Source organism: Stigmatopora nigra, chromosome 12 (assembly GCF_051989575.1).
Source record: "Stigmatopora nigra isolate UIUO_SnigA chromosome 12, RoL_Snig_1.1, whole genome shotgun sequence".
In the NCBI taxonomy this organism is placed as follows: domain Eukaryota; kingdom Metazoa; phylum Chordata; class Actinopteri; order Syngnathiformes; family Syngnathidae; genus Stigmatopora; species Stigmatopora nigra.
In genome coordinates, this window is record NC_135519.1 from 6,009,388 (window position 1) to 6,023,845 (window position 14,458).

At 39.8% G+C, this 14,458-nt stretch overlaps 4 protein-coding genes across 4 annotated transcripts; 3 read left to right on the plus strand and 1 right to left on the minus strand.

Annotated features, from left to right (window-relative positions):
• The first annotated feature begins 1 nt into the window (after position 1).
• On the plus strand, positions 2 to 2,302 carry LOC144205156 (putative E3 ubiquitin-protein ligase TRIML1). The gene is made up of 5 exons (XM_077729321.1): positions 2 to 141; positions 505 to 738; positions 1,075 to 1,111; positions 1,195 to 1,335; positions 1,411 to 2,302. Exons 1-5 carry the CDS (start codon positions 10 to 12, stop codon positions 2,001 to 2,003), a joined length of 1,137 nt encoding a protein of 378 aa, XP_077585447.1. The 5' UTR covers positions 2 to 9; the 3' UTR covers positions 2,004 to 2,302.
• A 155-nt stretch (positions 2,303 to 2,457) lies between these two features.
• LOC144205152 (factor VII-activating protease) lies at positions 2,458 to 6,424 on the plus strand. Its single transcript, XM_077729317.1, has 13 exons — positions 2,458 to 2,611; positions 2,749 to 2,911; positions 2,978 to 3,070; positions 3,158 to 3,268; positions 3,345 to 3,461; positions 3,726 to 3,836; positions 4,007 to 4,178; positions 4,267 to 4,358; positions 4,459 to 4,882; positions 4,957 to 5,099; positions 5,244 to 5,378; positions 5,494 to 5,639; positions 5,740 to 6,424. The coding sequence occupies exons 1-13, from the start codon at positions 2,552 to 2,554 to the stop codon at positions 5,905 to 5,907; spliced, it is 1,935 nt and encodes a 644-aa protein (XP_077585443.1). The 5' UTR covers positions 2,458 to 2,551; the 3' UTR covers positions 5,908 to 6,424.
• On the minus strand, positions 6,045 to 9,155 carry LOC144205153 (E3 ubiquitin-protein ligase TRIM62). Its single transcript, XM_077729318.1, has 6 exons — positions 8,027 to 9,155; positions 7,856 to 7,951; positions 7,547 to 7,780; positions 7,431 to 7,453; positions 7,217 to 7,350; positions 6,045 to 7,089 (listed from the first exon to the last, which is right to left on the minus strand). The coding sequence occupies exons 1-6, from the start codon at positions 8,570 to 8,572 to the stop codon at positions 6,479 to 6,481; spliced, it is 1,644 nt and encodes a 547-aa protein (XP_077585444.1). The 5' UTR covers positions 8,573 to 9,155; the 3' UTR covers positions 6,045 to 6,478.
• Positions 9,156 to 9,170: 15 nt separating this feature from the next.
• LOC144205149 (delta-1-pyrroline-5-carboxylate synthase-like) lies at positions 9,171 to 14,104 on the plus strand. Its single transcript, XM_077729312.1, has 17 exons — positions 9,171 to 9,366; positions 9,765 to 9,872; positions 9,944 to 10,095; positions 10,191 to 10,340; positions 10,417 to 10,521; positions 10,599 to 10,757; positions 10,880 to 10,970; positions 11,115 to 11,239; positions 11,329 to 11,473; positions 11,577 to 11,650; positions 11,787 to 11,886; positions 12,094 to 12,314; positions 12,404 to 12,541; positions 12,635 to 12,830; positions 12,978 to 13,099; positions 13,222 to 13,504; positions 13,587 to 14,104. The coding sequence occupies exons 2-17, from the start codon at positions 9,776 to 9,778 to the stop codon at positions 13,766 to 13,768; spliced, it is 2,340 nt and encodes a 779-aa protein (XP_077585438.1). The 5' UTR covers positions 9,171 to 9,366; positions 9,765 to 9,775; the 3' UTR covers positions 13,769 to 14,104.
• Positions 14,105 to 14,458: the final 354 nt, after the last annotated feature.

A 14,458-nucleotide genomic window follows, 5' to 3' on the forward strand; every position in this document is an offset into this window, starting at 1 on the left:
TAATGGAACATGTTACATGTCCAATATTTAAACCATTCTCTGCAGGAGTTGTTAAAAAGTCATCAAGAAATTCTTAAGATGCAGAGGGAACTAGTGACAGAGAGACAGAAGAGCCTGGCTGCACAACAGTCGGAAATAACTGTAAGTCAACAATGCAAAAGTATTCTTGAGCTAAAAGACATTCACTAATTTAAATAGCAGTTACTGTAAAAAGTCATTTGCTTTCTCGTATCTCGGGGCAAGTGTGGGTGGACCAGTGTTCCAAAATGCCACCCTGTGACTCAATCCACTTTACATACCTCGTCTTTAACATCTGAAATAGCAAAACCTCATGCTAAATTCATGGTGTCTGTATGCTGTGTTGACTGCTGTGATGAGTTGAAAGCTGATGTTTCTGTGTTAATTGCAATAAATTCTGTTATCTCCAAAAAACATCCAACATCTTGTCATTTTACTGTACTGTAGATGTGCAGTACAATACACTGATGAATGCTTGTACCTTAGAAAAAGTCTTCTACGATAAAGGAGAGCATAATAACAAAGCATCTGGAGATCCAAGTCCTTCTAGACCACAACCTGAGGACCACACTGTCTCACCTGGAGGCTGAGGATTGTGCTGCCGTCTCATCTTTAGACTGGCTCATGGAGAAGAACTTGTCTCAAATGCAGGAGATTGAACAACAACTTGCTGGAATCACAGTGACACTGGACAACCTGGACACTCGTGATGATCTAAAGGTGAATAAGCAACAGGTCTGTTGAATCAAAATTAAGCAACATGAGATACTATACTGTGTTATGGGTAACTTGGTACATTGTTATTCTGTTAAATATGTGGAAATAAGGCTGGAATATGTTTAATCTTTAATCCCAATCAGTGCAGCAAACCAAAAGTCAGATAAAATAAATGCGTGAGGAGCCTAGTGAGGATGAAGCGGTTCAGAAATGAGAATTTTTCATAGGGGGGGGACACAGCTCCCCTAAAGTCAATACAACATTGCTAAAGAGACATAGTAGATAATGATAATTGAATATATACAACTTTTTTATGCTGAATTTCTTGCTTCTTTTCAGTCAGACCACCAAAGTGAAGAGGTGATAGACAGGTACAGTTACAGACTGGAATCAAAATACAACTATTATATGATATTTTCGTATTAACATGTTTTTCTTTCTGGTCAACCTCCAGCACAGTTTCAGGTTTGCACAATGGCTCAGAGAGTTGCGACGTACGATTGGACGACGGCAAAGCTGAGGAGATTCTCAGCTACACCAACAACATACTTTTACTCGTCTCCTCCCTCACTCCTACTATGAGGAACCTTGTGAAAAGCTGTTAGTTTCAGCACCCGTTTATACGGAGCTCAATTGTACATTTTCACTGAAATGATATCAAATATCTATCTTCAGATTCCAGTGACGTGTGCTTGGATCCAGATACGGCCCACCCCAACCTTCTCATCTCCCCCAAAGGTGACAGTGTCACCTACACAGAAGCAAGGAGCAAAGAACTTTCCGACAACCCTTCTCGTTTTGACACCACTCTTAATGTCATCAGCTTGCAAAGCTTCAGCTTTGGCCGTCATTACTGGGAGTTGGATGTCACTGGGAAGACTTACTGGGAGCTGGGTGTCACTTATCCCAGCATTCCACGAAAGGGGGACGCTGAGGACTGTTGGCTTGGGCGAGGAGATGATTCATGGTGTGTGGAGTTTTTTGACGGGGAGTATACAGCCTGGCATCGAGGCGTGCCGAGCCGACTGATTGTCACAAAACAGTTTTGTCGGATTGGTATTTTGTGTAACTTCCCAGCCGGGTCGGTGACCTTTCTTGGCGCAGATGATATGTCACCGCTATTCTGCTTCTGTGCAGGGAGCTTCTCTAACAGCCTGCACCTGGCTTTGTGTCCAGGCCACTCCCACAATGGAACAAATGCAAAACCTATTGTCATCTGTAGTGCAACGTCACCATCTTTGCTTGGAGATTGTGGTGAGCGTAATTAGAGAGTAAAGGCATATTTACAAGGCAGTTTAATCATATTGAAAATTCTGCTAGAAATGATGTTAGGAATCCATATAATAACTTGCAAAATCCACCTTCTATGTGTACTGCATTCAGCTTGGGGTAAAGCGAGTTTAAAAAGTACTCATAGTTTATCTTGAAAGTTAGGCTGTGTATGTAGATCCAAAGTCTACAGTCAAGCAAATAGATCCATTGCCAATGAACCTTTCCTCAGGGGCAGACTTTGACGATTTTATTAGCTTGTACTGTAACAAAAAACAAATAAGAATATTATGGTACCAAAATGCATTCTTTTAGTAACATGGATGATTTTGTGAAGCTTCTGCTTCATCGGGGAAGCCTTATATATAAAAGAAATGTCTCTATAAATATAGAAGTGAGTTGTGACTCCATATGTATCCTCATAACTAAAGAAAAAAATCAATGTCATTGACCGTTAGATGTCAGACAAAGTGCAAAGGTTTGTGGTTTGAGAGTAATGGACTGTCCTACACACTCATTTTGTTGTGTCGTATGAGTTGCTGCCATCATGAACCTGAAGCTCATCTTTCTTTTATTCTTTCTTGCTGTGATCCTGTGCACTGCTGAAGTATGTATTTCCTGTTTACTATTGGTGCAGTTTTTGTGTCACGTCTTTAGAATAAAATTGATATATCTAGCAAAGCGATTTAATGTTGGTGCAATTATATTAACAAATCACAATCAGTTGACGATGCCTTTTTACAGACAAAACCTGGCAAGCACAAAAAGCGCCATCGCCATCGTCATCTTCATCATCATCATCACCATCATCATGACCATGAACATGATAATGGCCCTCAAGATATCCGGGTTCACAAACATGGAAAACATGCAAAAAGGAGAGAAAAGTTTCAAGATATAATTAATGGTAGGTCCATTAAAAACATTCTCAATTGCCACAAATGTATTCTATTTGAATTTTATTATTTTTTAGACTTTTTCTTTGGATTCACTGGAGAGGTTCCTGATGATGAGGATGATGAGGATGACCCAAGTGAATGGCTTTATGACCTTCAAGAGCCGGCAGGTGAGAAACTCTTTACACAACTCTTTTACTTTCCATGAGTTTTGAATGTTTGTAATAACCTGTTACATCACAAACGAAATCTCATAGGCCAATGTGACCCAAACCCTTGTGAAAATAATGGCGTATGCAAGGAGAAAGGAAAGAAAAGATTCAAATGTGAATGTCCAAAACCGTTCAAGGGAAGACGGTGCCAAAAAGGTTAGAAACACACTTGTTGAATACGGCTTGTAATGTTTGTGAAAATAATCAATGTAAAACCTGTTTAATATTCTAGGACGTAAAGTTTGCAAGAGAGGTACCTGTGGCCGTGGTGAATGTGTACTGACTTCCACTGCACCTTTTTATGAGTGCAAATGCAGGCATCCCTTCCAACCTCCAAACTGTAAAACATGTGAGAAAATATTTCTTCTTTCACTATGGAATCATATACTGTGGATTCATATACTGTAGTAAAAAAAGTTTATTATATAGTTTGATTTATAGTATGTGAATTCGATAGTGTTTATGTTTTAACAAGATAAATATAATGTTTTATTCAGAAATATTTGCATGTATTTTTCTGCTGTAGCAATACTTTGTTTAACAGAATTCACAAAAATGGCAAGCTTGTTATAATTAAATATGGCGATCATATTTTTACTCCCCTTCTCTTCAGATACTCTTTGTGAGCCTAATCCATGTAAAAATGGAGGACAGTGCAACAAGAATGGTAGCGAGTTTGACTGCAACTGTCCTCCAGGTTTCAGAGGTCGTTTTTGCCATGTTGGTAAGTTTCACAACAGCGGAAGTAAAAAATATCTCCACATAAACATATGTCTACCAGTTCCAATTGTTTTTATAGCAGTTTTTAACCCAAATGTGTTCCAGATTGTGGGAAGTTTATGGTATACTAAATGTTTTAACTAAAACAATAAGTTTGATTGTCATAATTCCTAGGCCCAAATGACTGTTTTGAGGATGATGGAGAGTCGTATCGAGGTACCGTGAGTGAGACAATTGATGGTGACGAATGCCTCTACTGGAATTCTCATTTCATCCTGGCAAAGGGAACGGATCCTTTCAACTCATTTGAAGACAGCGATGGCCTTGGCCCACACAATTTCTGCAGGTCAACTTATTCCCAAAGGATGCAGCTGAATAGCCCTACTTTCTAAAAAAAAAAAAAAGGTCTAATTAAGATGTATTCTATACCCTAGAAACCCAGATGGCGACTTGACACCATGGTGTTTTTTCAGAAGAGGTCAAAAGCTGCTGTGGAACTACTGTGATGTAGATGAATGCCCTGAAGGTTCATAGATCTAAAATTTGTGTACAAGATTCAATTTTAAGTTAAAAAAAATGTTTTATTTTGTATTTGCATTTGTTTTTTTTCATTTATTTGATGCTAGATGGTAGTGAGCTTCCAAGTCCCACTGCATCCCAAGTTCCAGTGGCTCCCTCTGAACCACCAACTCCTCCTAGAACCACCCCTTCCCCAACCCGAAAGCCAACACCTGCCCCAACCCAAAAGCCAACACCTGTCCCAACCCAAAAGGCAACCCCTGCCCCAACCCCAAAACCCACCCAGCCATCACTACCCGACGTAGCTACCCCCACTCCAGTAGCTTCTTTAAAACCATTCAGCACCTGCGGGAAGCCTCAGCCTAAGAAAGTTATGACCCGAATCTTTGGGGGTTTGAAGGTACCCCCGGGGGCATTGCCTTGGCAAGTGTCCCTGCAAGTGAGACCTAAGAAATCCTCTCGGCCATACAGTCACATCTGTGGGGGTGTTCTCATTGAAAGCTGCTGGATACTAACAGCTGGACACTGCGTGTAAGCGCAATTCAGGTGTTGATGTTTTTGAAAATGTTACAATCTTTTCTGATGTCACATTTATGTTTGAACAGTGACCGGGGAAATGATATGCAGGTGGTTATGGGAGGGCTCTCTTTGGATGCTGATGAGCCCACTGAACAGGTCTTTAATGTTAAAGAGGCTATTGTTCATGAGGACTACAGGGAGACTCCAATATCAGTTCACAATGATATCGGTGAGCAATATTTCTGTTCTTCGCAGTTAACGCCCACTTATTGGTGGTTTTCTCTGTTGAATCAAACCTTTGCTATTGGTGTAAAAACTGGGTAACACTATAAGTGTATGTTTAAGATAACAGTGTACATTTGCATTTATGTAGCGCTGCTGCGACTGGAAGGCTCAGATGGTCTTTGTGCCAATGAGACCCAGTTTGTGAAGGCAGCCTGTTTGCCTGATGGCCCCATAGCTGATGGCGAGGAATGTACCATTTCTGGATGGGGTGCCACTGAAGAGTGTAAGTCCAATTTACATTTGTTAAAGTGATAAAGTACAGTTTCAATTCAAAATATTTTGTAAACCCTAAATCAATGATGTCACACGCTTTGTCTCATTACGCCTTATATTTGCAGCTGATTATGGTTCCAACCATTTGCTGGAGGCCAATGTTCTACTAATCAACCAGGAGAAATGCTCAGAGAGTAAAATTTATGGCTCCTCTTTGGATAATACTATGTTTTGTGCTGGCTATCTACAAGGAGGAGTTGACTCTTGCCAGGTAAGTGAAGAGGTTAAATGCTAAATTTAACAAAAATGGGACTAATTTAGATTATTGAGTGTGGTTGCTGATTAATGAGTGTGGACACTTGTCCTTTCAGGGTGACTCGGGGGGACCACTGACCTGTGAGCAGAACAACGTTCATGTTCTTTATGGTTTGGTCAGCTGGGGAGACCAATGTGGAGCCAAGAATAAGCCTGGGGTTTATGCACGGGTCAGTCATTTTCTGGACTGGATCAAATCAAAAACTCAGGGATACTCTGACTGAAAAGCATCTGTATTACAACTTTGGGGCTGATGATACAATGGAGTCTGGATTTAATATTTGTGCATTTGATTTATTTTGGACACTACATGTAATTACAAATAACAAACGTGTTTATAGGTCGCCCTACAGATACATGTATGAAATATAGTTTTTTTTAATACATAAGAGAAGAAATTATTCCTTTAATTAGAATCCAATAATATTTTCTTGGTGATTTGTTAAGGTGAACAGCAATACACACACAAAGAAATGCCACATAAATGTATATTCCAATTTGATTGGGTACATTTTCTATGTCGCATCTGCAAGGTACACTGACAAGAGTCGCTGACCTTGGTGCTGAAAAGTGCTGAAGTTCCATAGCCAAGGGGGGTTGGGGCAACAATGTAAAGGTCATCAAATCTGTGAACTGCATTGATATATATGCCCAAGCAAATTAATAGTTCAGTTATTTACAGTGTACTCTGTCTGAAGAAACATATTCTGTAAAAAGCTTAAATAAAACACAAAAACTAAATGTTGTATCACAATTATATAGCATAAGATTGGTTGCACATGATTTTATTCAATATTATGACAATTTGGAAAATGTCTCATCACCTCCATCTGTGTTGACACTCCAGTCCCAGGGGTCCTTAATCCAAAACATAGTCAGGGGTTGCCTGTTTAGTCCATTCACATCAATGCAGGGGTTTAATAATGGAAATAGGGGCTCTTTACACTCCACACAAAAAGAGTGAAGCAGCGTCATCGTGTCCGCATTGTAGAAGGACAGTTCCCCTTTCGGGAGATTTACCAGTATGCCCAGCTTTCTAACTTTCTTCCCAACATTTAGCTGTTTCTCTTGTGTGTCATGGCATGCCATATACTGTCCCTCACCATGGTATATGCACCAGGAAGTTTTATTCACACCCGGGCCAGAATGCTTCAGATCTAGGTCTCCTATGACCGGACCAGAGGTGATGCCTATTAGCCAGTATGGTTTCTCCTGAACAATGACTTCCCAGTAGTGTCGGCCACTAGTAAAACTCTTCTCGGAAAAAATACTGTATTGAGAATCGTAGGGCCGAGTTGTTGGAGGACCACCGGAAGGTTGCTCTCCCCAGCACACTTGTCTACCATCCTGGGATATCTCCAGCTTTGGGTGGGCTGTTTTTAAGTCAAGAGAAGGACAACTTAAATCTGCAAAGACAAATTATAAACCAGTGCAGAATTAAAGAATGAAATAAAATCTGTTCTATTTTCCATGTATTTAAAACAATTGGGAACATATCATGTACAGGTTTGTATGTAAATAAAAGATACTTACAGGACCACATTCGGGGAAAATACTGAGACAAAGCCACTGACAGTTCATCCACAAGCTTCTCTACTGTTCTCATTTTGTCAGGTTCACACAGCTCTTTGTCTAATTTTTGAATGGGGGTTAACTTTGGAGGGTCACTACATTTCAACAGAAATGTCAGCAGAACAATTACTACTGGTGAACTATCAAAATTGACAAACTAATTACACATACTCACCACATATCTTGTGCAGTGATTTGCTGTGGAAAAAAACAAGAACAATTAAGCAAGTTATTCTAGTGCACATCTGGCAAGGCCAAAACACTAAAACAAAGATTTAATGTCGCCAGTACCTGTATGAAGGTCAAGTCATGAGTTTCCTGAAGGAGTAATTTACTGGACCTTCTTAGGTTATCAATCTCCTTGATGTGAGCCTCCACTATGCCTCTCTGGGATTCTAACCACTCGCTCATGCATTCCTCCTCTGCATCAATGATCTGCATCATCAGACGTTCATCACCATCCAGCACAACTCGAATCCTGTTATACTTGTCTGAGATTCTCTCTCTGAAATCTGCCGATGAATTCTGCATGCAGACCATTAGATGATAAAAGATGACGTACCATAAAAAAGAAGATTTTGTATTTTACAGTAACTGTACCGCAGTTTGTGTATACATGAACTCCAAGTCTTTGATGGCATTCTCTGCTTCACATCTCATCTGCAGCAGTTGTTTCACAGTTGTCTCCAACATGTTCTAAAGACAGATACAGATTATTCCAGGAAATGTTAACGTGGCATATAAAGATGACATGGCAAACATAATAAAGACCTTTAAGTCAATGCAAGCATCATGTAGTTGGGTAACTCTGTGATTCTTGTGGGTGCCAACTAGGACACATAGACAACAAACAGGGACTCTGTCCTCCAGGCAAAAGAGCTTAAGCTCATCGCGGTGCTCTTTGCACTTGAAAGAAAGCAGGTCCTGTGTCACATCGACCACAGTGTGATCCCAAAGGGCAGATCTTTGCTGGTGCAACAGGGCATGAGCCTGGCACAGAGAAGCGTCACAGGTTAGGCAGGTCTTAATCGCTTCTGACGGTGTCTCTATGCAGTGGTCACAGCAAATAGTCGAAGATTTGGCTTCTGTTGATGTTTTCATCATGAATTCTTTCACCCTGTTTTGAAGGCTCAAATCTATTTCCAATGTAAGGCTGGATGGTAGTAGGATCTGACATTCTGGACAAAAAAGGGGACCCTCCTCACAGACGGTCTGGATGCAGGTCAGACAGAAGTCATGTCCACATGGCAGTTTCACAGGATCTGTAAATAAATCCTGGCAGGCAGGGCACTTCAGAGTTTCTTCAACAGTTCCCATAGCTCTGCTTGGTGTTTTGGTAGCTTCATGAGAATGAATACCTTGTGCTGCTTGCGCTGCTCATGAATGTTTCACGGACCTCTTTTTACATGGACAGCCACTCACGTGACCCAGTGTCACATTACTGAAGATCTGATGATATTTACTGTTTCCTGGCTTGGCTTATTTTGAGAAACCATATTTGAAACAATTTTTGGACAGTACTTTAACTTGATATGGTCCAGCCTGTCTATAGAACAACTAGATCTATTTAGTATCTATATATCACATTACTTCATTTGTTTTGTACCACAGCATGAGTCAGTCTACTGTTAGTCTCTAGATCAGGGGTCGGGAACCTTTTTGACAGAGAAAGCCATAAACAATTCATATTTTCTAATGTTAATTCGTGAGAGGCACTCTCAGAACCAAAAGGTAACCATATATAATAATATAATATAATAATAATATGCACCCTTGGAAAGAGCCACATGTGGCTCCCGAGCCATAGGTTCCCTACCCCTGCCCTATGCCCTTCTATGCCTTTGAGATACTTTCATTATACTATGCTGAACTGAGCAGGTGAATAGTGTCCCTTACTGTAGTAACGCCCATTGTCGACTATTTTTGCGTACGCTTAAAAGATTCACCAGGCGTTTCTCCGTTGCTCCGTAGACAAAGTTGACGCAAACGATTTAGTGAATTGCAGTCCTGTCACAAACCAGCAACGTGGGCTGTGGATGTGGCAGCCCGGCTGACGTGTCTTTATCCCAGAAGTTTACTCATCTCTTTTTGTCACTTTTGGGTATTGTGAGGTAAGGACCCATTTCCTCAATGTGGTTTTTGACTTATTTGCAAGATCGGCATCTTTTATAGGCAAAAATAAATTGTAAAGCTAATGCTAAGCTAGCTAAAATTTGCAGCATTGCATGTTAAGTATAATGTACAGCCTGAAAAGATCTAGTCTCATTAACACTATCTACTGTGTCTAAATTTAGAGTCAGTAGTTTTTATTTTTAGCAGTCCATCACCACAATCAACTTCCAATCAGTAGATGTTATGACCATAAAACCATTGGTTCATGTTCTCGGATCATCAAGCCATAGTTTAATGTACTTCTCATTCATAAAGTACATCTTAGGCAACATTACATCATCTGCTGCCTTCATATAAAAATGTACTCCTCATTGTCTATGTTTTTCCTTTATTTTAGGTTTTGGGGCCATGTTTGCCAGACTTCACTCGTGCTCTTACTTGCCAAACAGAATCTGGCAAGTAAAAGTCAATGCTGCACCTATAAGAACATTTTCCCAAGAAAAATGTAAGGATAAAGCTCACTTTATAGTATAGATCAATAAATTGCTAACTTCTGTGCTTCTTATGTGCACTCAGTTTCACACCTGCGTTCCCATGGAAAGTCTTTTGCCCATCGGAGCGAGTTGAAGCAAGCCAAACGCATCGTGGTGAAACTTGGGAGTGCTGTGGTGACACGGGGAGATGAGTGTGGTCTGGCACTTGGGCGCCTGGCTTCCATTGTTGAGCAGGTAATAGACGATTACTATTGTTGATTGCTGACTTTGTATTGGCAAGCGGTAAGTTGTTCATTTTTTATGTCATTGTTATTGTTGGATCTTCTAAGGTGGCCATGCTGCAGAATCAAGGCAGGGAGATGATGATTGTCACCAGTGGCGCTGTGGCATTTGGGAAGCAGAGATTGCGACATGAAATCCTGCTCTCTCAAAGTGTCAGACAAGCTTTGCATTCTAACCAAAATCAGCTGAAAGAAATGGTGATCTTTAATTTCATTTTAAGTGTTTTTTTTAAATGTACCATAGCCATTTTCACCAGTGTTTTTTCTTTCACAGGCAATTCCAGTTTTGGAGGCAAGGGCTTGTGCAGCTGCCGGACAGAGTGGTCTGATGGCATTGTATGAAGCTATGTTCACCCAGTACAGTATCTGTACTGCACAAGTAGGACCTTGAGCTTTTTTTGATCCACTGAATCGGAGCTGTTTTAAAGTGCTAATGTCTTGTTTTTCTTTTCCCAGATTTTAGTTACAAACTTGGACTTTCATGACGAGCAGAAGCGACAAAACCTTAACAGCACACTTCTGGAACTTCTGCGCATGAACATAGTTCCCATCATCAATACCAATGATGCTGTTGTGCCTCCTCCTGTTCCCAACAGTGACCTACAGGGCAAAAATGTTGGTACTATGCAAAGAGTATGCTGACAATGCTATGATTTGCTGGATTTTTACTGAATAACTTCCTATTTATTATTGCTGTCCTTTTGCTCATTTTTTAAAAATGATTTTATGCATTTCAGGTAATAAGCATTAAGGATAATGACAGCTTAGCTGCCCGTCTAGCTGTTGAAATGAAAGTGGACCTGCTAATTGCCTTGTCTGATGTTCAAGGTAAATAATTACCAGATTGCTGGTTGTTTTAAATGTTAATAATCCTTCTTTTGTTTTTGTAATATTTTATCAATTTCTTTTAAATACATAGACTGCACTGTTGGCATATTAAAATAAACATAACAAATGAATTCTCTTTTACAGGTCTGTATGACAGCCCTCCGGGAACAGATGATGCCAAACTCATTGATATCTTCTATCCTGGAGACCAACAGTCCATCACTTATGGAACCAAGTCTAGAGTTGGCATTGGTGGCATGGAGGCCAAGGTTGATACATTAGATGCAAAGCTTCAACACAAATTTTAGTTAAAAAAAATATATATCATGGTTAAATTTAACTATGTTTACTTATACAGGTCAAAGCAGCCATGTGGGCACTACAGGGCGGGTCGTCTGTGGTCATCGCCAATGGCACAGATCCCAAAGTCACAGGACATGTTATCACAGATATTGTGGAAGGGAAGAAAGTTGGCACCTTCTTCTCAGAAGTAAAACCAGCAGGTTGCTATACATAAAAGAAAATTAAACTTCTCATATTTACAAATCATGTATTTTCATAATGAGCTCATTGAATATGTTTGAATGGTACTTAAATCGCCATCAGGTCCCACTGTGGAGCAGCAGACAGAGATGGCCCGTCACGCTGGAAGAACGCTGGCTTCGCTTTTGCCAGAGCAGGTGTGCTTCTCCTTAGAAATTTATATTTCAGTTTTAATGAGAAAAAGTAGCAAATTGTCAGATAAATGATAAAGTACACATACTTGGACAATCTAAGGACAGCATTACAAATACTGTAGATTTCTTTTCTTTCCAGAGAGGAGAAATCATCTGCAGTCTTGCTGAATTACTTACTGAGAAAAAGGATGAGATTCTCAGTGCAAACAAGAGAGACATGGAGATGGCAACATCATCAGGTAAAGCTGACCAAACAAATAAGTTGAATCACCATCATTTCCCTAAGAAAAAAAAAGAAGTTTGTGTGGTTCTTTCAAACTTGTTTGATTTTGGAATCTATTATAAGCAAGGATATTTTGTTGGAAGTTGTCAGTTTAGAGTGTCACAGCTTATGTTATTTCAAAAATAGCATTTTAATTTTTTTTTATTCATTAAATTCCTCCTAGGTCGTTTCTCCCAGGCACTGATCGACCGACTGAGTCTGTCTACAGCTAAACTTAACAGTCTTGCTATTGGACTTCGCCAGCTGGCTGTTTCCTCCAATAATAGTGTGGGAAGGGTGCTCAGGAGAACCAGAATTGCAAACAACTTGGAGTTACAGCAGATCACTGTCCCTATTGGTGTTTTGCTGGTTATCTTTGAGTCCCGCCCTGACTGTCTTCCACAGGTAGGGATTGTTCACAATACACACACATAATACTGTCTCTCAAAAATGATCATGCTTTAGTTACAATATTTCTTTAATGTATTTCACAGGTGTCTGCTTTGGCTATTGCAAGTGGGAATGCTTTATTGCTTAAAGGTGGCAAGGAAGCTTCAAACACCAACAGAATTCTGCATCAACTCACCCAGGAAGCACTTTCTATTCATGGCGTCACAGATGCTATCCAACTGGTAAGATTTAATTAAATGATATACTATATTGAGACATTATTTTTTTACATGGGATGATGCTGATCATGTTTTTCCATTGATTGTCCCATGCAGGTTAGCACTCGAGAAGAAGTGGAAGACTTATGTAGATTGGACAAAGTCATTGACCTGATAATTCCAAGAGGTTCATCTCAATTGGTGCGAGATATTCAGAGAGCAGCTAAGGGTATTCCAGTACTGGGTCATAGCGAGGGTGTCTGTCACGTCTACATTGACAGTGAAGCAAGCATTGACAAAGCCATTGACATTGGTATGGAGACTTAATATGTCATTTTTTCACTCAATTCCCAGCTAATGTTTTTGTGTTGCATTTGTGTCTAATTGTTCTGGTATCAAATCGTGCCCAAATCTTTGATAGGGAAGGCACTTATTTTTGCTCTGTATGCATTTGTTCCAGTCCGAGACTCTAAATGTGACTACCCTGCAGCCTGCAATGCAATGGAAACCCTCCTAATTCATAGAGACTTGTTACGAACACCAATGTTTGACCAGATCATCGATATGCTTAGGACAGAACATGTAAGATGCATGTGGTCATTTCTGTCTATTTAAGATCATGCAATTGGAACATCTTAATTCCATGCTTCATTTATTTATTTTATCATGAAAATGACTATAACTTTCCTTTTTCCTTTTTTCAGGTTAAGATACATGCTGGACCTCGGTTTGCATCCTATTTAACATTCAGCCCATCCGAGGTAAAGTCCTTGCGCACAGAGTATGGGGATCTGGAGTGCTGCATTGAAGTGGTGGATAGCATGCAGGAGGCTGTGGACCATATCCATAAATATGGCAGCTCCCACACGGATGTAATTGTCACAGAAAATGAAGAAACAGCTGAACAGTTCCTGCAGCAAGTCGACAGTGCTTGCGTCTTCTTCAACTCAAGCTCTCGGTTTGCTGATGGCTACCGCTTTGGTCTAGGTTTGTACAATCTTCGTGCAATATCATAGTGTTGAGTGAATACCACACAAATTGAGTGAGTTATTTTGATTTTTTTTTGTAGGTGCCGAAGTGGGAATCAGCACAGCACGCATCCATGCCAGAGGTCCAGTGGGTTTAGAGGGTCTACTGACCACCAAATGGGTTCTTCGAGGAGAAGGTCATACTGTGGCGGACTTCTCTGAGCAAGGAAGCATGAAATACCTTCATGAAAATATCCCTGTTCCACAGGGGAGCTTCAGCTAGACTCCTGCTATCAATGACTCAAGTTTACAAATGTCAGTTGCATTCAAAGATTTGCGTCTGACAGTAGCACAGCTGCAAGGATTCATTTCTTATATGAATTATGTGTTACTGCAAAAATAAGAGCTAAATTATACACCCAACAGGTCTATTTAATCCAGTGCTAAAGAAAAACATTTTTTTACTGGCACATCGGGGATTTTTAACTTATTTTTCTACCAACTATATCAATGCCTTGTTTTGCAATTTATTGCGAGATATATTTTCAATTCTGTGTTGCAGATTTGTTTAGTGGCTTATTTCTCTGAATCAGATGCTTTGAATAAATATACATTATGATAACAAGTGTTTGATTTGATTTTATTTGCTTGATGTTGCACACATCGGCTTCTCATTATTTTTTGCTCTTTCTCGTCAGTAGTTGGAAGTCAAGTCGTATACTAGGCTGAAATTATTGAATGCATTTATTAGAAGATATTGTTATTATTGTCTGTACTTGCATATACATAAAGTATTTTATATATAATTATCCTACTTCATGAGCTTTTGATTAAGTTCACCACCTTTGGGTTCCCTGAATGATAAAAATGCTTGATAATTGACCAAAAAAATCCCCCACAATGAACATTTTGCAAATCAGGTTTAATCAAGCACACTATATATATATATTAAAGATGTAGTATTTTCAGCGTT

Bases quoted from the DNA above. Each gene is read 5' to 3' on its own strand.
- LOC144205149 (XM_077729312.1), top strand. From the start codon at position 9,776: ATGTTTGCCAGACTTCACTCGTGCTCTTACTTGCCAAACAGAATCTGG. The intron at 11,240-11,328 runs GTTGATACATTA...TTACTTATACAG, and splicing joins TTGGTGGCATGGAGGCCAAG to GTCAAAGCAGCCATGTGGGC. The intron at 13,100-13,221 runs GTAAGATGCATG...TCCTTTTTTCAG, and splicing joins ATATGCTTAGGACAGAACAT to GTTAAGATACATGCTGGACC.
- LOC144205152 (XM_077729317.1), top strand. From the start codon at position 2,552: ATGAACCTGAAGCTCATCTTTCTTTTATTCTTTCTTGCTGTGATCCTG. The intron at 3,071-3,157 runs GTGAGAAACTCT...GAAATCTCATAG, and splicing joins TGACCTTCAAGAGCCGGCAG to GCCAATGTGACCCAAACCCT. The intron at 4,179-4,266 runs GTCAACTTATTC...TCTATACCCTAG, and splicing joins GGCCCACACAATTTCTGCAG to AAACCCAGATGGCGACTTGA.
- LOC144205153 (XM_077729318.1), bottom strand. From the start codon at position 8,572: ATGGGAACTGTTGAAGAAACTCTGAAGTGCCCTGCCTGCCAGGATTTA. The intron at 7,952-8,026 runs GTCTTTATTATG...ATCTGTCTTTAG, and splicing joins ATGCTTGCATTGACTTAAAG to AACATGTTGGAGACAACTGT. The intron at 7,090-7,216 runs GTAAGTATCTTT...TTGTCTTTGCAG, and splicing joins TTTTCCCCGAATGTGGTCCT to ATTTAAGTTGTCCTTCTCTT.
- LOC144205156 (XM_077729321.1), top strand. From the start codon at position 10: ATGTTACATGTCCAATATTTAAACCATTCTCTGCAGGAGTTGTTAAAA. The intron at 739-1,074 runs GTGAATAAGCAA...GCTTCTTTTCAG, and splicing joins ACACTCGTGATGATCTAAAG to TCAGACCACCAAAGTGAAGA. The intron at 1,336-1,410 runs GTTAGTTTCAGC...ATCTATCTTCAG, and splicing joins GAGGAACCTTGTGAAAAGCT to ATTCCAGTGACGTGTGCTTG.